Source organism: Ceratotherium simum, chromosome X (assembly GCF_057802395.1).
Source record: "Ceratotherium simum simum isolate JZ-2026a chromosome X, ASM5780239v1, whole genome shotgun sequence".
Taxonomy (NCBI): Eukaryota; Metazoa; Chordata; class Mammalia; order Perissodactyla; family Rhinocerotidae; genus Ceratotherium; species Ceratotherium simum.
Genome location: NC_141940.1, coordinates 32,803,862 through 32,828,036, shown reverse-complemented (window position 1 = coordinate 32,828,036; position 24,175 = coordinate 32,803,862). Strand labels below are relative to the sequence as shown.

The window sequence follows — 24,175 nt, the reverse complement described above, 5'->3', positions numbered from 1 at the left end:
TGGACTTGAGCATATGACTCACGTTGGAAATGACTTTCTGCCAAGAAAAGCTCTCTGCAAGTTTTTGGCTAGAGGCAAATGCAAGATAGAATCATTCTTGTTTCAGAGCCATCAGCAATGCTTACCAGTCATGGTTACTAACCTACACTCCAGGGGTGAGGAGGTTGGAATTCTTTCACGTGGACTGATCCTGGGTTTGCCTAGAAGAAATACACGCTTCCAAATACCTTCCACATCTGGATTCCACACTGTGAGACTTGGCAGTCGGACTGCTTTAAAAATGTTGCAGTATTGTTAGACAACCTGCCAGAATATGTTAAAATGGTGCATAGTTTGGAATAGCCCACAGATGGGTAAGTATATAAGTCCTTAAATGCTGTTTTTCTTATCTTAAATCTGGTGGAGAAGTGTAAACATACAATCAGAAGTTATAGCAACATGGTTCATATTTAGCATATTTATTCATCTTTGTTTTAATCATATTTTCTGGGAAAGTACCATTTAAAAGATACATTGTTGGGGGCTGGCCCCATTGCGCAAGTGGTTAAGTGCGCCCCCTCCGCTGCGGTGGCCCGGGTTTCGCCGGTTCGGATCCCGGGCGCGCATGGACGCACCGCTTGTTAAGCCATGCTGTGGCGGCGTCCCATACAAAGTGGAGGAAGATGGGCATGGATGTTAGCCCACGGCCAGTCTTCCTCAGCAAAAAGAGGAGGATTGGCAGATGTTAGCTCAGGGCCGATCCTCCTCACACACACACAAAAAAGATACATTGTTTAATGTAATAGCCAAGTTGCCTGGAAAATCTTGTATATAGAGTGATCTCTAATGTAACATATTTTCAGTGTGTACATCTCTTTACATAATTGCAGTTATATTTTGGGGGATTGCTCTGGTTCAATGGTAGGGAAAGCCTGGAACACTGTGTTGAGAAGGATTCTGAAGTTTCATCAGAGTTCTCAGTGGGAAAGAGTACCCTGAATGATTACTGATTTTGGCATTACCGTGAAAAGGGAGAACAATGAAAAAATGCCACATATTTAATACACTTGAGAAATTTATTTTTTTCTAATTTTTTGTTTTTTTGATTAGATAATATATTAACATGGCAAACCATGAAAATGGTACAATAGAATATACAGGAAATTATTTTCCTTTCCATACTTCTCCCTCTATCCCCCAGTGCCACGTCTTAGAGGCAATTATTGTTGCAATTTCTCTCAGAGACATTCTATGCTTTTAAAAGCATTTCTGTATAAATATCTACTTTTTACACTAATTGGAGCATAATACATGTATTTTCTGCACCACGTATTTTTAAAACTGCAAATTTTATGTTATATATATTTTACCAAAATTTTAAAAATGAATAATATAATATACCCCAAAACATTGACTTGTGCCCTTTCAATGGATGAATTATATAGCATGTAAATTATTAACATGGTTGGATTAATATCTGCCATATTTTTTATTTTTTTCTATTATTTGCCCTTGTTCTTTGTTCCTATTTTTGTCTTCCACTCTTTTTCTGCCTTTGTGGTTTTATTTATTTATTTATTTATTTTATTTATTTATTTTTTTTAAAGACTTATTTATTTATTTTCCCCCCAAAGCCCCAGTAGATAGTTGTATGTCACAGTTGCACAGCCTTCTAGTTGCCGTATGTGGGACGCGGCCTCAGCATGGCCGGAGAAGCGGTGCGTCGGTGTGCGCCCGGGATCCGAACCCGGGCTCCGAACCCGGGCTGCCAGCATCAGCGAGCACGCACTTAACCACTAAGCCACGGGGCCGGCCCCTGCCTTTGTGGTTTTAATCGAGCATTTTGTATGATTCAATTTTCCCTCCTTTCTTAGCATATCAGTTATACTTCTTTCTTTACTATTTTTAGTGGTTGCCCTAGAGTTTGCAATATATATTTACAATGCATCCAAGTCCACCTTCAAATAAGATTATACTGCTTCATAGGTAGTGCAAGCACTTTGTAATAACAAACAAATCCTAATTTCTCCTTCTCATCCCTTGTATCATTGCTGTCATTCATTTCATGATACACAAGCATACATAAGCATATGTATATATACATATATGTACATAAGCATACATAATTGAATACATTGTTGCTATTATTACTTTGAACAAGCTGTTATCTGTTAGATCAATTAAGAATAAGAAAAATAAAAGTTTTTGTTTTATCTTCATTTATTCCTTCTTTAATGCTCTTCCTTTCTTTATGTAGATTTGAGTTTCTGACATATCATTTTCCTTCTCTCTGAAAAACTTTTAACATTTGTTGCAAAGTAGGTTTACTGGCAGAAAAGTCCCTCAATTTTTGTTTGCCTGAGAAAGTCCTTATTTCTCTTTCACTTTTGAAGAATAATCTCTCAGGGTACAGAATTCTAGGTTGGGTGTTTTTTTTCTCTCAACATTTTATTTCTCTCCACTCTCTTCTCGTTCCTATGGTTCTGAGGAGTAGTCAGATGTAATTATTATTTTTGTTTCTCTATAGATAACGGATTTTTCCCTCTGACTTCTTTCAAGATTTTTTCTTTATCTTTGATTTTCCTAAGTTTGAATATGATATGCCTTTTGATTTTTTTAAGTGCTGTCTGGTCAATTCCGACTCCTAGCGACCCTGTGTACAGGACAGCAGAATCCTATCTGTGCTTTTTTGTGCCTTCCTCTCACTTCCAGCAGTATATTAAACAATGCTTTGCTCTATTCATAGGGTTTTCATGGCCAACATTTTTGGAAGTGGGTGGCCAGGTCCTTCTTTCTCATCTGTCTTAGTCTGGAAGCTCCACTGAAACCTTTCTGCCATGGGTGACCCTGCTGGTATTTGAAATACCTGTGGCATAGCATCACAGCAACATGCGGCCACCACAGTATGATAACCAACAGACAGATGGATGATTGTGGTTCCCTGAACAGGAAACAAACATGGGCATGGCAGTGAGAGCACTGAATCTTAACCACTAGACCACCAGGGCTGGCTGCATGATATGCCAAGATGTAGGTTTTTCTTTGCGTTTATCCTGCTTGGTGTTCTCTGAGCTTCCTGGCTCTGTGGTTTGGTGTCTGACATTAATTTGGGGGAAATTCTCAGTCCTTATTTCTTCAAATATTTCTTCTGTTTCTTTCTCTCTTTCTTCTCCTTCTGGTATTCCCATTATGTATAAGTTTCACCTTTTGTAGTTGTCCCACTGTTCTTGGATATTATGTTCTGGGTTTTTTTTTTTTTTTGGTGAGGAAGATTGGCCCTGAGCTAACATCCATTGCCAATCTTCCTCTTTTTGCTGAGGGAGATTAGCCCTGAGCTAACATCTGTGCCCATCTTCCTCTATTTTGTATGTGGGATGTCACCACAATGTGGCTTGATGAGCCGTATGTAGGTCCACGCATGGGATCCAAACCCAGAAACCCCGGGCCACCGAAGCAGAGCGTGCGAACTTAACCACTATGCCACCAGGCTGGACTCTGTTCTGGGTTTTTTTTTTTTCAGTATTTTTTCTCTTTCCTTTTTCATTTTGGAAGTTTCTGTTGACATATCCTCAATCTCAGAAATTCTTTCCTCAGCTGTGTTCACTCTACTAATGAACCCATCAAAGGCATTCTTCATTTCTGTTACAGTGTTTTTGATCTCTAGTGTTTCTTTTTGGTTCTTTCTTAGAATTTCCATCTTTATGCTTGCATTACCCATCTATTCTTTCATGTTGTCTACATTTTGCATTAGGGCCCTTAGCATATTAATCATAGTTGTTTTAAATTCCCAGTCTAATAATTTCAACATCCCTGCCATATCTGAGTCTAGTTCTGATGTTTACTCTGTCTCTTCAAACTATGTTTTTTTTGCCTTTTAGCATGTCTTGTAATCTTTTGTTGAAAGCTGGGCATAATATACTGTGCAAAAGGAACTCTGATAAATAGACTTTTAGTGATGTGGTGGTAAGGTGTGGTGAGAAGAGAAAGCATTCTATAGTTCTATGATTAGGTTTCAGTCTTTTAGTGAGTCAGTGCTCCTGGGCTGTGAACTTTATGTTTCTCAGTTTTATCCTCTCCTTAGGTGGGACAGGATGGCTAGAAGGTGCTGGAGTTGGGTATTTCCCTTCCTCTGGGTCAGTTAGGCTCTGATAAAATCCCATGAGTTTAGGCTCTGGTAAAATAGTTTCTCTTAAGGGCAGGCCTTGTTAAAAAGAACAAAATGCTCTGATGTATTTTATAGTGGTTATATTTCCCCTTTCCCCGAAGGAAACACAAGGGGATTTTTCTGTTATATTCACTGTGAGAACCTGGTAGAACTCTTAGAGGTTAAACTCACACAAGTGTGGTGACCTCCCTATGACTTGGCCCTCCCTGGGGTTTTTAACTGTCGGAGGTATCCACACTAAGCCTCCAGCAATTCATCAATTATAGTTTAAGTGTTCCTACCCCTTGTACCTGTTCCCATGAGGGTTTCTGCTTGTGGGTTCCTGCGCCAGTAAGTTGTGATTCTCTGTATCTACCTGTCTGTCTCTCCAATTTTGGGGGCAGTGGTTTGCCCTCACTTCTCTGACAGATCTAAGAAAAGTTGTTGATTTTTCAGTTTATTCAGCTTTTTACTTGTGGTTGGAATGAAGTGACAACTTCCAAGCTCCTTACATGCTGAACCAGAAACCAGCAGTATCTGCACCATGTATTTTTCAGTTAATAATTTATCTTGGAAATTGTTTCATATCACAATACAGCACTTCTTTGTGCTTTTTAATAGGTGTGTAGCATTCTATCATATGAATACAGTTGTCCTCAGTATCTGTGAGGGATTGGTTCCAGGACCCTTGCAGGTACCAAAATCTGTGGATGCTCAAGTTCTTTAGTCGGCCCTCCATATCTGCAGGTTCTGCATCTGTGGATACAGAGGGCCGACTCTATCTTATCATTTAACTCTCCCCTATAGATAAGTACTTAGATTCTTTTCAATTTTTCACTATAAACAATGCTATAATGAATATCCTTGTACGTGCTTGTTTGCAAATATATGCAAATAGATCTATAGGATAACTTGTTGGTGCAAAGGATGTAGACATCATTGCTAATTCTTCCTCTATAGAAATTACACCAATTTACACTCTTACCAACATTGAATGTGAGTGCCCAATTCTGTACATTCTCACCAATGTGGTATATTATCAAACATTTAAAAAATCTCAAACATTATAGTTGAGAAATGGTATCTTGTTATAATTTTGATGTGTGATTCTCTAATAATAAAAGAATTTGATCATTTTTTATTTGTTTAATTGCCATTTACTTTTTCTTTTTCTGTGAACTCTCTGTTCGTGTCTTTCCCCCATGTTTCTATTGGTTTGTTTAGCTTTTTCTTATTGATTTACAGGAGCTTTTTATATATTAAGGAAATTAACTCTTTGTCATGTGTATTGCATATATCCGTTTTTCCAGTGTGTAATTTTCTTTTGACTTTTTAACAGTATTTTCTTGGCATGCAGAATTTTAAAAACATTTATGTAGTTAAATTTATTAGTTTTTCATTTGATGGCTTCTGGATTTTGCATTATGCTTAGAAAGACCTTTCTTTATTGTTTTTATATTTTTGCTTTTTATGTTTAAATTTTTCATTCATCTGGAATTTGTGTTGGTATAAATTGAGAATTAGGGAACCAACTTGATTTAGTATTATTTTTTCAGGTGGTTACTTAGTAGACCCAATTTTGTGTTATGCTATTTTAACAAAATACTTAAACATTTTCTTATTCCCTACATAGCTTTTTAGTAATCATATTTCATTAGATCAATATTGTAATAGTAATATCATATTGAAACATTGTTAATAGTTTCCAGTTTTTGTTATTATATATTATGCTAAAGTGGCCTTCTTCATGTATATATTCTTGTTTTTGATGAATTAGTTCTCTGGGATACATTATTAAGAGTGGAATAATTGAATTTTGCTAAGTATGGTCATATTGCTTTCCAAAAGTGTGGCAGTTATTAATCCCGTTGATTAATGGAATCTCATCAGTTTGGAGTGTTATTTTTTTGACTATAATATTAAGCTGAAAAAATGGAAATCCAACCTTGCCTTAATTGGCATTTATTTGATTATTAGGGGGTACAAATACTTTTTTGTGTGTTCATTTACTCTTTTCACTTAGTGGAAAGACCACGGGCTTTGGGGCCAAACAGGTCTGGTTTTAAATTTCAACTCCGCCACTTCTAGCTTTGGTATCTCAGCTGAAAAATGTGTATAATAACACGTTATGTGCAAGAGTTTTTGATGGTCATATATGTGACATGTAAAAAACCTAACTTGAGGACTGATTTAATGAATAATATCTATTATTATTATTTCCCTTTGTGTGAATTGTCTATCATATTCTTTGTAAAAAATTACATTGTGCAGAAATACTAAAGAGGCTGGATGAACACTGGAATAGGGGCAGGAGACTTGCTAGCCATAAGACCTTGACCAAATCACTTAACTTCTCTTAAGTGTTAATTTCTGTGTAAAAATCAAGATAATTTCTATCTTGCCCACTTTGTTTTTGTGAGTATTGAATAAGATAACAGATGCGACAGAACTTGAAAAACGTTAACGTAAAGTACTTTTACTATTACTATTATGATGAGGAAAAGTGGATGCTCAAAATCCCTATAGCTAAGACTGGCATCCAAAATCTACTATCTCTTTCCCTAATATCTTGAATTCTGAGATGCTATCAGCTTGGACTATGGTTCTCTTAGAGAACTCTCCATGTCAGCAGTGATTTAATGGAGGAGGGGAACAGGGTTTTACTTTTGACATAGGGTATCCCTAGAGAAAGAACAGATACGTGAAGTAATTTAGGACACTTACAGGAAATTAAAGTTTGCATATATTTTTGAATAATTCATAATAGGCCAAGGTAGTCTCACTGGAAATCCCTAATCCCTGGACTTTTGGAAGTCAGAATTACAAGATCTTTTGATGCCTTAGAACAATTGAATGGAAGGAGTATGGCAATGACTTATTATCATAGTAATATATCCATAAAGGAAACTGGATACAGTTAAACTGAGCCAGGATGGTGGAGCATGGGGGTCAAGAATGTCATTTCTTGAGCCGGCCCCATGGCTTAGCGGTTAAGTGCGTGCACTCTGCTGCTGGCGGCCTGGGTTCAGATCCCGGGCGCGCACCGATGCACTGCTTCTCCGGCCATGCTGGGGCCGCGTCCCACATACAGCAGCTAGAGGGATGTGCAGCTATGACACACAACTATCTACTAGGGCTTTGGGGGAAAAATAAATAAATAAATAAAATTAAAAAAAAAAAGAATGTCATTTCTTGAGGCAAGCAGACCTGAATACCAATCCTGTGTTTGTCACTTATCAGCTGAGTGACATTGGTCAAGTTATTTCAGTTTACTGTAAAGTGGGACTTGTAATAGTTCCTACCTCAAAGTGTTATTATCAGGGTTAAATGACAGACAATGGTGCTTGTAACGTGCTTGCTTAGTACAGTTCCTAGCACACAGTAAGTACTGAAGAAATAGTAGCTATTATTAACACAATTATTATTAGCAGTAGTAATAATATATCAATTAATTAGCATAATGAAAAAAATTTGCATGTGTTTGTGTGAATAGAAGTAACCATGATAGTTACCTCTTTTACTGAGTAACATTACCCTGAACAATAATTTTTAAAAGGAACGTCATAAATGCAAAGTCTGAGGACGTTAGCCAGTAGAACTGGATCAATCTAGAGAGGAAAAGTAAACTGTTTCTCTCAAACTTCACAGAGGTACCTTCACACGGGCAGAAAACATGAAGCTTCAGAAATTTGGGAGGAATGAAAGTTACTTACAAGTGGACATTGGTTAGAAATATGCTAAACTTGAGGTAATTCAAAACAATGATGAGGAGATTTGAGAGAGCCTGTTAAAGTGATTAGCCTTAAAGAGTCATCAATAAAAAATGTAAATCAGAAGTTATTTCTGGTCAGTTACAGTCACAAAATAAATCCAAATGCATAACTAAAATCAATTTATTTCCACAGATCAACACTGCTTTTCTACAGATTGAAGCATAACAGGAGAAAATGTCAGACATTTTTAGGAAGTGACAGCAAGTGGATTATTAACCTAACCAGCCTTTCCTTCAAACCAAACAACAAATTCTGTACATGCCATGACCATAGGTTTTTTCAAACTCTTCTTTTATGATGAATTTCGAGTCATATTTGAGGTTGGTGAGGAGCACAGAGTGTGGAATTTTATGCAAAACATCCTAATATGTTTGCATAGCTCTAATTTCTTTCACACCCACTCATTTTGCCCTTTGTTGTCTGATCATTAAAAAAGGACCTAATTGTGCTAATTTTCTGCCTAAAATTTCCCCATCATGAGTAGATTAAATCTAAACTCCATAGTAGGGTTATAAATGCCCTTTATAATAATGCTTTGACATATCGTCCAGCTTATTGTTCTCTACTCCTACATCCTTGTCTTTCCTCTAACCATAACCCGTGCCATACATCTGGTCCTTACATTTAGTGTGCATCAGAATTAGGTCAGAAGCTCACAAAAACTGCAGATTCTTGGGTCATATCTCTTGAAGTCCAGCAGTGGCCTCTAGGAATTGGAGATTTTTACAAGCAAAGCAGTTGATAGATCTCAGTTTGAGAAACAGTGGCCTAAACTCTGTTCTACCAAATGTCTTCTCATTCCTTTGAAAGTCCATCTCAGTTTGTACCTCCCCGCCCTTGCATCCTTCTTTTTAATTCCCTTCTTCCTTTTTTTCTGCCTGACTGATTTTCTACCAATTCTTCATGACCTGGCTCAAAGCTGTTCCCTTTTTGAAAGCTTTGCTCGAACAGAGTTAGTGTTCCTTCCACACTTTGCATGCATGTTGAATGCTGATATTTGTATTAATCCTCCTCAATCAATTTAGACTTTCTTCTAAGGGCTGAGACCTTCTTGGTCATTTTTGTGTCATACTCTAGAGCTTGGCACAGTGTCTAACATGTAAAAATAGATGCCCAAGAAATGCTTTTTGAATGAGTAAGTGAGTTGATGGAGATCCTTGGCTTTTATATTCAACATCTGATGAAATAAATATTGTAGTTTAGAAATGATTTGGTTAGATGCTGCCTTGGGACATAGATATTAAGCAATTTTCCTTAGCCAATAAGAATAATTAGGAATTTTGCCAAACAGTTCATAACATAAGGTTTTATTTCTTTTATTAGTAGTTGAATAATTAAAATCCAGTTTTACTATTGTAATTGGTATGAAATTTTCTAAAATTTGAGTAGTACAAATAAATCTATGTCCTACAGCTGATGAATTTATTTAGCAAAGGAGAGCTTCAGATTGCGTTTCAATTACATGAATCTAGATAGACTTTGAAATGTTAATATATCAAAGCACAATGCTGACAAATGTTTGCCATAACAAGTGGCATTATTTTGAACCTAGGAACAACAACAACAACGAAAACGAGTAGGAAAGAAATCTTTAGATCCATAGCAGTTTAAAAAAATCCATATTTGGGATACATTTTTGAATAAAGAGTTGTCAGAAATCTAGGTGTAACTGATACGAGAATTTTCCTTCTGGTCCTTTGTTTCAAACTCAAAAAGAGCACTTCCAATTAAAGGACAAATTTGTTTAAGTGACTGTTGTTGATTCAACAAATATTTATTGAGCTCCTATATTGTGTCAGATTTGGCTCTAGAACCTAAGGATACATTAGTGAACCAAAGAGGCAAAGTTCCTGTTAATAAGAATCACTTTCTTGTATGAGAAGAAAGTCAGTAAACAAAAAATAACTATATACATATGTATATGTGTGTGTATGTGTGTGTGTGTGTGTGTGTGTGTGAATGCTATGTCAGATGGTGATAAGGGCTATGATGTAAGATAAAGCAGGGTATGGGGGGTATTTCAGTTAAGGAGGGATGGAAAAGCTTCTTTAATAAGATGACATTTAAGCAGAGATCTGAAAGAAGTGAGAGAGTAGGTCATGTGGCTATCTGGGGAAAGAGAATTTCACATAGTAGGGAAAGCATTTGTGAAGGCCTTGAAGGCAGAGTGTGCTTGGGGAATAGGAGGCATACCAAGGAAGCCAGTGTGACTGGAGTGGAGTAAACTGGAAGAAAGAGGTAGGAACTGAGGTCTTAGAAGTAGTGCTGATGGTGGTGTGTATGTGGGTTGGGGGCGATGCAGATTATATCATGTAAGGCCTAGTAAGCCTTCTTAAGATAAGAGAAGCCACTGCAGAGTTTTCAGTAGAGGGGTGACATGATCTGACATTTATTTATTATTGTCCACATAAGCTGTGTCTTTCATTCTAAATTTTTCATTAGTCATTACTAGGCCGTACTTTCATTCATTACCTTGTTTAGAAGTCAAAGAACATGACAGGAACAGTTTAGGCAGTTTTAGATAATTATTAATAACAGTGATCATGTTTAATAATAATAATAGTTATTAATTTTAAGCATTCTCATAAAAAGAACAACAGCAGCAACAACAGCAACAAGGTGTATAGATGCTACCACTTACTTAGTGCCTGCTCTGTGTACTCTATATACACATTATTTCACACAATTCTCACAACTACCTATGAGGAGGTACTGTTATTCTCTCCATTTTACATTTGCAGAAACATGAACAAGAATCACTTATTCTTTAGAAAATATTTTATTTATGCAGCCATGTATCTTATGCAAAGCTGTGTTTATCTTGTTTTGGTATAAAGCAACACAGAATAATATAGTGCGTGACTGATTTATTTGGCTTACTTGCTTTTGGCAAGTAATAACAGTGGTTCAATACAAATGGCAAATGTTAATTGAATATGCTATATTCCAGGTACCATACTAAATGCTTTATATGCGTTATCTCATTTAATCTTTACAATAAGCCAGACAAGAAGACTGGAATTCAGAGATGTGAAGTGACATATGCAAGGCCACACAGCTAGTAAATGGTGGAACAGAGACCAGACCATCTGACTTCAGGGCTTGTGTTTTTAACTACTGTGCTATATGACTAAATATGGGTGAAAATAGATCGATACATTCAAAATCTTTTAACGCGTACTTGGTGTAACATATTTCAAAACACTGTTTATTCATTTTTTTTTTAATCTTTGAACATCGAGTCATCAGCAGTTGGATGTTTAAGTCCATTTGGAGTGGTAATATAACCTAAGTTCCTATAAACCTATAGCACAACTGTACTGTTCCTTCTAGGTCAGTGTCGGTGACAATCAACCACATTAATGCCTTGATCTGTCCACAGGCTCCGTATGTTGTTTATTTGTACTGTCTGGTCCTTGAGACCAATAAGGGCTGTGGCATGCTTATCACTTTGAATATGTAACACGTTGAAAAATATGTTTGTCATTTCAGTCTACCCAACACAAGTTACAAAAACAGTAACAAGGACAAAATGTGAAGATGAATTGCTGAAAGAGAAATGAGAGAGAGGGAGGGGAAGGGCAAGGAGAAGAAAGGGGATGAGAGAGAGAGAGCACGAGAGAGAGAGAACTCTGCCAGTGACAAACTGGCAACATATTACCAACATCAGTCTCCCAATAGCCACCAGTCTACTATGGATTCTGAAAGATAATGCTTTCATTCCTCTCTGCTAGTAGAAAACACTCCAGAGGATGGATGAACCTCATTTTTCTTTCCTCTGCTCTTCTTCTTATCTTAAGAACTACCCCTTGCTCATATGAACAAAGTTAAAAAGAGAAAGAAGAAATTGTTATGAAAATTTTATTCTTTGAAATAAATTAGACTGGAAGCTCCTGGAAACCAGGGGGAAGGTTTTATTTATCTCTGTATTTTCAGCACCTGGCCCAAGGCCTGGTACGTGGCAGGCCTTGAGAAAATGTTTGTTTAAAAAAGGAGTGCCTCAATGAAGGTCAGGCTATAAAGACAGTGTGGATAATGTTAATAGTATCCTACATGAGCACACAGAAGGATAGCATTATGAAGAGTTGAACCCAACTTTTCCAGTACTCACCAGATTTTGCTCAAGTGGCTGGTGAAGGGGATAATCCTTTCATTCCTTCATTCTCCATGTACTTCCTACCCAGAGAGAGGAGCACCATTCTCCTCTAGCTTCTATGCTTGAACTTCCAAACAAGCACAAACTGCCATAATTAACCTACTGGCCCAAATCTATTAATTATTTTCAAAGATTTACTTTTTGACGACTGAAGCAATGAACTTGGATCCTCCTCACCCATCTCTTCTACTGTCCTTTCCTGCCCAGCGTTTGCTGTCTTGTGCAGTGGGAAGGCATTATTAGGTTAGCTAGCTGGATACTTAATGGAGCTCACATTTCTCTTTAACTCTATTATTCAGTCTAAGTTTTACATAGGAGTGCCTGTAGGGGCTGGAGCTTCTCAGAAATTTAGCAAAATTTCAAGGGGAAAAATAAAGATTTTTAGAAATTTACAATCTGATAAAAAATTTATTTTGAAAGTGTAGGACAAGTTATGTGTGCATTTTTTTTTATTTTATATATTTATACAGTTTTAGATTTCTTTGAAAAGCTTTCTCAGTACTCCAGAAAGATTTGAACAGTCAATTAAATTATAACAAAGACCTAAACTGCTGCGATTCAAGCTCTTTTCACCGTATTGACTTCATTTTAGCTACAGGCATTTACCTTTCAGATAAGAGTCAGTAAAGAAAAATCTTCTTTTTACAACATTTCACCTGTGAGATTTGCTCTAAGTCTATTATATTTACCAATTATTCTCATTTGCTGAGTTATGCTGCTAATCTTTTAAATTATTTTTCAGATTGACTTTAAGCCAGAGATTTCCAGAATGCTTAGATGTCCCTCTTGAATTGGGGAAATTAATTCATCTTGTGCCTCATATGTAACAGACTGATAGTGGAAATAATGGCTGGGATTTGAGCCTCAGTTCTATAACTGACTAGCTGTTTGACCTCGGGCAAGTTATTTAACCTTTGTGCTTCAGTCTCCTAATTTATAAAACTAGGATGCTAACTGTCTCTCGGGATTGTTGCAAAGTATATGTGAAATGTGTGTTGAGTGCCCAGCACAGTGCCTGGTGCCCTCTCCTGTACTCTATTCACATTCTTTAACGTCAGCACCTCCCCAACAACCCCCGGGGGACTTCATGTCTGGGGAAATGAAAAGTGACTTCTCTTCGCAGAAAGGTTGGGGACCTTGAGATGGAAATCAACCCTGGAGGCTATTTACATGACATTTATTCTTTTGCCAAAGAAACCTTCTGACTAGGAGTTTAGTACAAATAACAAGAATGTATACAGTTAGGGGGAAGTAGACTTACACTAACAGCACTAAATGTTCACTGAATGAATGTTTAGCTTACTGCAACCTGTGGGACCACAGATTCATGCCACTGAAAGTAACTAAAGCACAATGAAAATACTAATGCAATGTCGTTCTTAAAGTTCGTTCATTTATGTATTGATTTGTTATGTTTTTCTCTAGACAATGTCTTTTGGAATTTCTAGGCTACAGATAATCTCTTTTTCTGTTTTGTTTTGTGAGGAAGATTAGCCCTGAGCTAACATCTGTTGCCAATCCTCCTCATTTTGCTGAGAAAAACGGGCCCTGGGCTAACATCCCTGCCCATCTTCCACTACTTTATATGAGACGCCGCCACAGTGTGGCTTGACAAGTGGTGTGTTGGTCCGCCCCCGGGATCCGGGCCTTCGCAAACCCTGGGCCACCAAAGCAGAGCGTGCGAAATTAACCGCTACACCACTGGACGGGCCCCTACAGATCATCTTTTAAGCTTAAAATATAAGGAGAATAGATGCTGGGGAGAGACAGGAATGGGGAATGACTGCTAATGGGTGTTAGGTTTCTTTTAGAGGTGATGAAATGTTCTAGACTTATATAGTGGTTGTAGTTGCACAACTTTGTGAATCTACTAAAACCCACTAAACTATACATTTTAAAAGGGTATGTTTTATTGTATGTGAATTATATTTCAATTTAAAAAAATAAAAGGTGAATAATTTCAATCATGTGACCAATATATAATAGGACTAATATAAAATAGGAGTGTTAATACTGAAATAATATACCATAACATAATTGTAAGGAATTTTATCAACTTCTAGATATCTGAACATGAACTATTTGGGGGGGATACGTTGGAAATTACTTACAATAAAAATTCTGGATTCAGTTATAAGTTTTACAAATCCATATTGAACACCATGAATCCAAATAGCTGTAGGATCAATATCTAAAAGCTCAAGCAGTCTCAGAATTTCCAATGGTAAGTCTCCTGTTTTTCATTTCCTTGGAGTAAAGACCCTAGAATCCTCACAGAACCCCACCCCCAAACTTCCTGTCATCTTGTTCTATCTTCTAATCTTAAATTGTTTTATACCTCAAAAGTGAAATATATCTGAAGCTGTACAATGTTTTGTGGTTTTTCTGTCCTTTTAGGGGCCTGAGGGAGAGATTGGGGCAAATGAGCTCCTTGAACAAAGCCAAATAACCATTCGTTCTCATTATTTTCTCTGAACTGATGGCCAGTTTTGGAGAGATGTTATTTTGCCTCTTTCCCTCTCTTTGTTGTAAACACAGTGAGACTTTTCTTCCCCCCTACCCGCATTCTCCAACTTTGAGAGTTTGTCTAATTAATCAAACAAGAGCTTGAATGTTTTTTAGACTGCCTGGAGCGGAGACTTGACTATAGCTTCATCAGTAATAGTAATATCTAAAATAATGTACTAATAGAATTGGGTGGCTACCAGAAATTAGGGTTCATAGAGGCAAAACTAGTGGAAAGGATGGTTTGGGGGAGTCATCAATTTGGCTTCTAGAATGATAATCTCTGCTATGGAATTTCCCAGAGCCAAAGTGAAATATGATCCCACTTAATTACCAGCTTTCGTGGTCTGATTATGTAGTCACCAAGCCAGATTTCCTCTCTTTATTGATATTGGGAAGGAGATGGAGAGGGTGCTTTAGATAGGGAACACAAGCTTTACGCCATTGGAAAGTAGTATATCCATATTGTAAAATAATACATTAGCAATGAATGTGGTATATCAGTTTTGTGAGTATTTTGTTGGCATGAGTCCATTGCTGAGAGCCTTGGTATCTTGAGAAAGTTCAGTTTCTGGACCTCAAGACTGAGGACCAAACTCTAGACTTAATAATTTGTTGATCCACTGGCCAATGAGAGACCCAACCTGGCACATCTCTTTCAAAACATCCTTATTACCTAACAGTGGTATTTAAATATTGCCAAGACAACTGGTTGGTTTGGTCAATTTAATTAATTGACCATTTGGGATAATTTAGCCAAGCTAATTGTAGGAAAGGAAAAAATTCCTCTACCCTCTTAGGTTCAGTGGTTGGGACTGTAAAATTAACTGACAAAAGACAGATTAAGTAGAAAAAAACAGAGTTTATCAACATGTGCTTCATGTATACACATGTGAGAACTCAGTGATGAGTAACTCAAAGGGGCTTGTATAGCATCTTAACAAAGAACAATACATTTGTAGCAAAGTGACAAGACAGAAAAAGAGGGATTAGGGCTTTTAGAGTGGTAAACTGTGGGAAGGCAAATATACGGGGGAAACTAATAGAAGATAAGTATTTTTTAGTAAGATTTGTTACGTAGATTAAGAGTTTTGTCCTTCCTGGTAAATGAAAGGGAGACACACTTACAAATTTGTGTCCTGCTTTTAGGCAAATAGGGGGAGGGCAGAGAGTTTTTCTTGCAGTTGCTTCTTCTTGATTATCTTTACACCAAAGTGGCAGATTCTGGGGTGGCATATGCCGATACCCTAGATAATCAATTTAGTCAGATAAGTAGGGGAAAATGTTAGATCAATTAGCTGATATTTTGAATGTGAAACAAAAATATAGACAATTTTCAATTTTTTACTTTTCTACCGGTTGGGATACATAGCAGTGAGATGCTATTTGGTAGAACTAGGGTGCCTTCTGTGAGATCCTGGTCTGAGCATGATGCTCAGGCCTGCAGATGCCTTTGGGGCAAAGGGAAATTGGAACTCTTCCTTCTCCTTATGTTTTTGGGACCAGATTCAGCTGGAAGCAACTGGTCTCAGGAATGTACTGAGTCAGACATCTATTCATTTCCCTACATGGATTCCATCCTGTTAATTGATTTAATAGTCCTCTCAGTCACTCTCTATGTGATGCCTAGGCAGACTGTTAATTTGTTGCAAATAATCACTCATGTTGGCCATTTTACTGAATTTTTAGGCTGGTTTCTACAAAATGATCAATCTGATTGCTAGTTCTGAATAGAGGACCTTATTTTTTTCTCACTTGCTTTCATCCTGACGTTTCTATTCTCATTATATTGGAAACTAAAGAGAGGCACAAAAAGAATCTGCAAAGAGGTATCAATAATGGGTAATCTCTTAGCTATTCTCCTTTTAGGGACTCCCAGGTTTGGAAAAGTCCAGTGACAATTAAAGTAAGGCTTCCCTATGGGTAAGTGAATTGAAGAAAGATTGGTGTTAAGTATATTTGTGTGTGTGTGTGTGGGTGTGTGTTGAAGTCAGGAGAAGTGGAAATGCTAGTGGTCTGGACAGAGGGACTCAGAGAGGTGGCTGGAGTGTGGGAAAATTAAAATGACTCTGAAAAACTTAAATTAAAAAGGAAAGCCCATACATCTTTAATCATTCCATGATCTGCACTTCTAATTCTCACCTTTATAACCAGGGCATGCATAGTCAGACTTTTGCATTTAATAATTCCTTTTCTCCTTCAAACCTCATTTCTGTGTGTGAGTGGGGGTGAGAGGGACAAATAAGATTTTTTCTGAACCCCATATCCTTCTAGCAGAGGAGAAATTCCTCTTAAGGACATCCTTTCTTTTTTTTTTTAACCTGGTCCTTTAAATTTTACTGTTAAGTAATCTCACAATAAATAACAGGTATTCACTAGAAAAAGTTTAGTTTAATGTGATTTTCTACTGTTTAATTTTGCTAACCAAGCTGCACTTGTCCTCAAGAGCTACGTAATTTATTCAAATGACCTGAGGCTTTTTAAGTCAATCTTTTAGCAGAAAAATTACCCCCTGCCCCTAGGAGAGTGAATTGTTTTGTGTTGTACTGCTTCCCATGACTGACATTTCTTTGACTCTCAAGTGTATTTACATTGTTGGCTTAACTTGGAGTCCTTTGCTGAATCAATAATATGCTTTATTTCTTGCTTCAAGTGGTGTCAATATTATTGTTCTTTCTTTTTTTGCTTTTTTCCCTTAATTCCCTGCAGTTACAAAGTTTTTCTTTGACTTGTGAAAATTTTTACTCCTAAAATTATGAAGAAACAGAGCAAATATCTTTTTAATCTTCTGGGAAATGTGTGCCTCTTTAAACTTTATTTACGTCAGAAGTTACTGTAATGAAGGACAAAAGCTCTAGACAAGGTCCCTTGCTCCTTGGGGGTGTTCAAGGCTAGGTCTCCCGGAGGCCAGCCTGCAGTTTGTTCTCAGAAGTTTATAGCTCACCTCCCGGCTGTTTCTTTGCAAGGGGCATGAGAGGGGGCTAGAAATAGAGCAGGGTGGGAATCTGACCCATCGTGACCACTCAGGAGGTTCTGGCCTGGAAAATTCCCCTGTATGTGGCAAAAACAAACATCTGAAGTGGAGGGAGAAACCAGGCTTAAACAAAGAGTGAAACCAGTTCTCATTTCAAGTCTCCTGCCGATAACCAGATGTGCCCGCTCATTTGTTTCCCAAACATCAGTTTTCCATCATTTGGACAGAGCCTCAACCTGAATCTATCCAGAGCATAGGAAACAAATATTTTGAGATTTAATAAAATGATGTGTATGTATATTAGGAGCATTGTCTCAATGTTCAAACTCAGTCTACCAAAAGAAACATTAAAATGGTGGTGTGCAAACCTTTGAATCCTACTATATTTTTCAGGCAATGGTCACCTCTTTTTACTGGTCCAGTCTGCCTGTGTGCTATAGGATTGACTTCAATATTAATGGAGAAACAGACAAATATTGAAAGCCATCTGTTTTGTCTCATGTCATTAGTAATTTTGTCTTCTGTCATCCACCCTCGCTTCTTCTTCGTTGCTTTCCTTCTGCTGGACTCATGACTTAGGTCCCCAGCTACTTCCTCAGAGCCTGCCCTCCTCCACCGGCAGCCCGCAGCATGGATAGTCACACTCTTACCGCTATCAGAAAAATATGATCCATAGAAATAACTGGAATCCTTATACCCATTTAAGTGTCCTGGGTTCTCTGGTTTTCTGTCACTGTAGTAAACTATCTAGTCACACATTTCGCCTATTTGTGGTCTCCATTTTGGGAACAAAATTAAGAAAAATATTTTCTCCCATATAACAATCCTTTAAACTCTTATCTCCTTCTTTAATGCTTTTGTAACAGCTTATGAATGGTCAGCAATGACTTGCTGTAAATGTTGCATGTTTTCTTTTTCTAGGACAAAGGGTGAGATTAAAGGACTAGCTAGTGCTCCCTCCTATAGTGTGGAGGTTAGGAGCATGGGCTCTGACATTAGATTGCCTCACTTTGAATTCAAATGTCCTTGTTTCATAGCTATGTGACCTCAGAAAAGTTATATGAACTCTGTGAGCCCTAGTTTCCTGATCTATAAAATGGAAGTACTATTAATAGTTTATAATAGCACCTACCATGTGCTAGGCACAGTTTTAAGCATTTTAAATATATTAGCTCATTTAAATTTCATAACTCTATGATGTAGCTAGTTAACATCACCTCCATTTCTCAGATGAGAAAACTGAGACACAAAGAAAAAAGTATCTTGTCCAAGGTCATAGAATTAGTAAGTGGTATGCTGATCTTGTGAAGCCAGGTAGTTGGATCCCACAGGCCATGTACCTACCAGTATGCTCTATTGCCTCTCTATTACATTATTGAGTATAAAGCTCTTAGCACAGTGTTTGGCACATAGCATTTATAGTCAGCTAGTGTTATCACTACCATCACCTGTTCTTATCATTTTTCCTTTTGTCACTCTTGCTTCTACTGGACTGGTTGTGTAAGGTTGATCACGCCAACCCCCACAAAAAGAAATAACAACAGTGATCTAGGCTGCAGTAGCTACCTAATTCTTCTTTACCTTGCACGCTTTGTATTTAGACTGGAAATATGACAGAGACCTATGAAAGGAGACACTAAATGTTAATACCTCTTTTCTAAGACATGAAAATTACATCCCTACTATCACCACCCCTCCAGCAACAAGCCAACAAAAATTGCTTAAAGCAAGGAAGAAATTTTAGAAATTGTAGACAAGTAACATTGCTACTGTTCTTTAATACGTAGGGGCAAAATTTTAAAAAATAATGAAGGTTGCAAAAGATGTTTGTGGACAAAGACTCTGCTACTAGAATAAATTCCCTAGTCCACACTCCTTAACTTGTTTTAGAATGCCAGTATTAGGGAAAAAGAAAGAAAAACTTCTGCAAATTATTATATTCTTCTTTGAAAGTAAGCCACTGAGTTCAAAATTCTCTAACACATTTGTGGAAACTTCTTTTTTTTTTGTTTTAGATTTATTTGAATGAGCTGTTATGATTGGAGACAGTGAGAATTTCAGATTAATGTTTTGCAGCCAAAAAAAAAAAAAACCTCTGGAAAGCTGGCAAGTGTTCATAAGTCAGCCCTAGAATTATGTAGGTTGAAGGCTCCCAGTGGACAAACCGAATATATAAGAAGGAAACCAGAGATCTGGTGCTATTACGTCCCTGAGTCTAAGGGAACAAATCAGCACAGAATTAAAAGCATTCTTCAGCCTGAATTTTTAAGGTAGGTCTGTACAATTTATATATACTCTATTTGGAAAGTAGAACATACATTAAATAAAAATATTTTTAATGGATGAACTTTCCGTTTTCCTGTATTTTAACACTGTATTTTGCAAAACTCCTAAATTATTTAACTGCTGTTTCTCTTACAGGGGTGCACTTAGAAACTAGGCAAGCTGATTTATGATAACTAAGTTTTAAACTCCAACAACCAGTAAGTCTTCAAGTGGGTTTATTTTAGATTCTTTCATGCTAATTTGTTAGGTCAAGATTATGAGAGAATGAGCTTTAGACAAAAATGATACCTTTGCTGTTTATTAAGAGATTCTTTGGTGATTATGTTTTTCATTGAGTAGTTTATTTGTATGTATTTTTGAAACTATCTAAAGTAATAGTCTTTCCCTTGCTGTGTTTATCTACAGCTAATTTTCTTTTGTTTTAAAATAATGCTGCTACTAAAAAAAAACCAGTATCACAAAAACCTGAATATTAATTATAACATTTGAGAGCCATGTAGCAATGTTACTACTTAGTTGTGTTAAATTGAAAAGATAGCAAAGGAAAAATGATACAATTATATGATGATTAATCGTTGATGTTCAATTCTTATTTCACTGCGCAAGGAAAACTATTTCTACTTGCCCCTAAATCAGATTTGGCTATTTTTTCTTTTTCTTTTCCTAATTGAAAAAGAAAATGGATTTTCTTTAAAATAGATTAAACTTAAATATTTATGTCTAAAACTAATAGTTTCTATTAAAATGTGAACGGGGGCTTTTAGAAATACACACATATTCCCTAACTTCCTCTTAATTATATTATTGTTGTGAAAACAATGGAAAAGTAGAACTAAAGGAATTATTTTTAATTAGTAAAAACCAACCATAATCCCCCATCCCAATATGTTCCTTTTGCATATTCTCTTTCAGTCTTTTGTATACTTATTTTTTCCACAGCTTATGTTACTTATATTTTCCATAGCTGTAATGATTTGTGTATAATTAGTTACTTGAATAAGGCATTTCTCTGTGCAATAGCAGGCAGCAGGGTGGTTTCTAGAAAGTATACAGAATGAGATATGTGCTCAAGTGTTTTTGAAATATTAACTTTTCTTATTTTTTGGTTCATTCTTATTTGTTTCGCATATGTCCTACCTTGGCTAACCTTTTGATATATTAATTTTCTTTAAACCTTTTGAAAATATGATAGAAAGATGGGCAAAATGTAGTTTTGTTTAGAATTTTCAGTCTCTGATGCTGAAATGTCTTAACTTGTTGGTACTACTGAGAAAATTCTCTTTTCTTCTTCAAGAAGTAAAATCCATTCTTATCTCATAAGGCAAGGTTCAGTTTCATAATGTTTTCTATAATCACCCACCTTTTTTGCTTTTGACAAACTTTCAAAATGCTAGTGACTCAATGAGGTCCTAAACTCTGGATGTTTTCTGAGAGTTCCATTTTTTTTTTCACAGAAGGTATAAGAATTAGGAGCTCCTGACATTTCAACATGAAGGGCAACTTCACTCTTGCCACCATCAGCAAAAACATTACCAGCAGTCTTCATTTTGCACTTGTGACCATCTCTGGCAACGAGTCTACCTTTAACTGTTCACATAAGCCATCAGATAAGCATTTAGATGCAATTCCTGTTCTCTACTACATGATTTTCGTGATTGGATTTCTTGTCAATACTGTTGTGGTTACACTGTTCTGTTGTCAAAAGGGTCCTAAAAAGGTTTCCAGCATTTACATCTTCAATCTGGCTGTGGCTGACTTACTGCTTCTGGCTACTCTTCCTCTCTGGGCAACCTATTATTCTTACAGATATGACTGGCTCTTTGGACCTATGATGTGTAAAGTTTTTGGTTCTTTCCTGACCCTAAACATGTTTGCAAGCATTTTTTTTATCACCTGTATGAGTGTTGATAGGTACCAGTCTGTCATCTATCCCTTTCTGTCTCAGAGAAGAAATCCCTGGCAAGCATCTTACATAGTTCCCCTTGTTTGGTGTATGGCCTGTCTGTCCTCATTGCCAACGTTTTATTTCCGAGATGTCAGAACCATTGAATATTTAGGAGTGAATGCTTGCATTATGGCTTTCCCACCTGAGAAATATGCTGAATGGTCAGCTGGGATTGCCTTAATGAAAAATATCCTTGGTTTTATTATTCCTTTAATATTCATAGCAACATGCTATTTCGGAATCAGAAAACACTTACTGAAGACCAATAGCTATGGGAAGAACAGAATAACTCGTGACCAAGTCCTGAAGATGGCCGCTGCTGTGGTTCTGGCGTTCATCATTTGCTGGCTTCCCTTCCATGTTCTGACCTTCCTGGATGCTCTGGCCTGGATGGGTGTCATTAATAGCTGTGAAGTTATAGCAGTCATTGACCTGGCACTTCCTTTTGCCATCCTCCTGGGATTCACCAACAGCTGCATTAATCCCTTTTTGTATTGTTTTGTTGGAAACCGGTTCCAACAGAAGCTCCGCCGTATGTTTAGGGTTCCAATTACTTGGCTCCAAGGCAAGAGAGAGAGAGTGTCATGCCGAAAAAGCAGTTCCCTTAGAGAAATGGAGACCTTTGTGTCTTAAACATGAGAGTGCATTGCATGTTGTCAACATGGCAACTTGGTTTGAGCTCCCCTTGAAATATCTTTTAATGGCTTTAGTAAAATAATGTTTTTTTCCCCTAATGTAATCTTTTCTCACTCTTCTAGAACAGAAAACCAAATGTAACTATAAGTTTTATCCTCTGGTGACTTTCAGGAATTGCCTATTTTTTTTTTCTGATCTATCAGTACAAGACTGTCATCGGGGAGACATATTCATAACCTAGAAATAACTAGGGGTTTATCTCAAATTATAATTAATAACAAATTGTGAATTATGATTTGGGGTTTCAGATTTCTCCTTGACAAATGCTTTTGTTGGTTTTTATATCCATTTTCATCAGACTTTCCTCTTGAACCAAGGCCAGTCTCTTAACTTGTTGCATTATTTACAAGACATCATGCAAAGAGACACGAGCACTTCTAAGTGAAGTTTGCTACAGTAGATTGGTACCAGATTATTCAGGCTCTAGTCTTATACCTTCGATTTAAAAAAAATATTATAAATAATAATCCTTTCACATTTCACTTGAGCATAGGTTTATATTTAAGATATAGCTACATGTTGAGTAGGGCTAGGAATATAGATAAGAGCACATGTACGCCTACATTTTAGCTTATTTTTACAGTTATTGAATGTAAGATGTATAGTAACATAGATTTATAATTAACACGTATTGAGCGTTCACTAAACTCTGAATAAGCACTTTTTAAAACTTTCTATCCATTTTAACTATTGTTTAAAGGTTTCCATGTTCTCTGATAATTTCTGGAAAACAATAACTAGACACTGTGTCGTGTTATAAAATGTAAAGGTCACTTTTTACATCCTTGACCTTTCGTTTGTGGTGCTTTGATATATAATAAGTTTACTTGACTTTTATTATTGATGCTTTGGTTCTGGTTGCTTCCCAAAATATCTGTGTGGCTTCTATAACTCTTTAACTTGTAATAAACCTTTAATGGCATAGGAAAAGGTTATGCCAGAATAGAATTTTGATACCCAAGGAGGACAAAGAGATCAGCAAATGACAAGTTTGGTGTCACGCAAAAAACCTACCTGTCAGAGCACTGCAATGTGGCTTTGAAAATATAGACCATTAACCTATATCTATGGATGCTGTTTGTTCTAGAATTTATAGGATTCTGTAGAACTCTTTTAAACCAATCTCTGGTCTATAGATCTCTTTATCAACACTATCAGAACTCCTAAGTTAGAGGAGTACCCACAATTGAGTTACCTAGAATTTACTTAGAGTATGAATCCTAGTTTTAGAAGTTAGAGCTTTCATTCTGCACCAGCCCCATTAGTACCAGGTTATCTAGGATCGTCCCAGACCAGTGCTGACCTCTGAGGGGGAAATAAAGTTTTGGAGGCTGAGTGTCTCTGCCAGGTTCCAAGGCTATAGATTGAAGAATCCTCTCGCTCCACTTTCTGGGAAAATCTTAATATCATGTAATCTATTATTATCAATAAAAACAAATAGCTAAATGTATAACCAACTATGACTTCATATTTTAAATAATTTTATTAAAATCTCATATAAATAAAATCTTTAATTGGAAGATCATGTGTGTTTACTTTTTTATTTTAACTGCCTCTAAGTATAGATCCTTACCTTCTCTTGTATCTGTTCCTCCTTACAATCCTCACTGACTCTTCTCAGTTTCAGCTCCCATCATTCCTTCTCTGGTTTCTTGCTATACTCTTCTAGTCTCCTTCTCTTGAGTCTTTAGCTGTAATTTCCTACTAATTATGAAAG

The 24,175-nt window shown here is 36.7% G+C and overlaps 1 protein-coding gene across 1 annotated transcript; it reads left to right on the top strand.

Annotated features, from left to right (window-relative positions):
• The first annotated feature begins 208 nt into the window (after positions 1-208).
• AGTR2 (angiotensin II receptor type 2) lies at positions 209-23,960 on the top strand. Its single transcript, XM_014796628.2, has 4 exons — positions 209-353; positions 19,547-19,801; positions 19,953-20,014; positions 21,272-23,960. The coding sequence occupies exon 4, from the start codon at positions 21,307-21,309 to the stop codon at positions 22,393-22,395; it is 1,089 nt and encodes a 362-aa protein (XP_014652114.1). The 5' UTR covers positions 209-353; positions 19,547-19,801; positions 19,953-20,014; positions 21,272-21,306; the 3' UTR covers positions 22,396-23,960.
• The last annotated feature ends 215 nt before the right edge of the window (positions 23,961-24,175 follow it).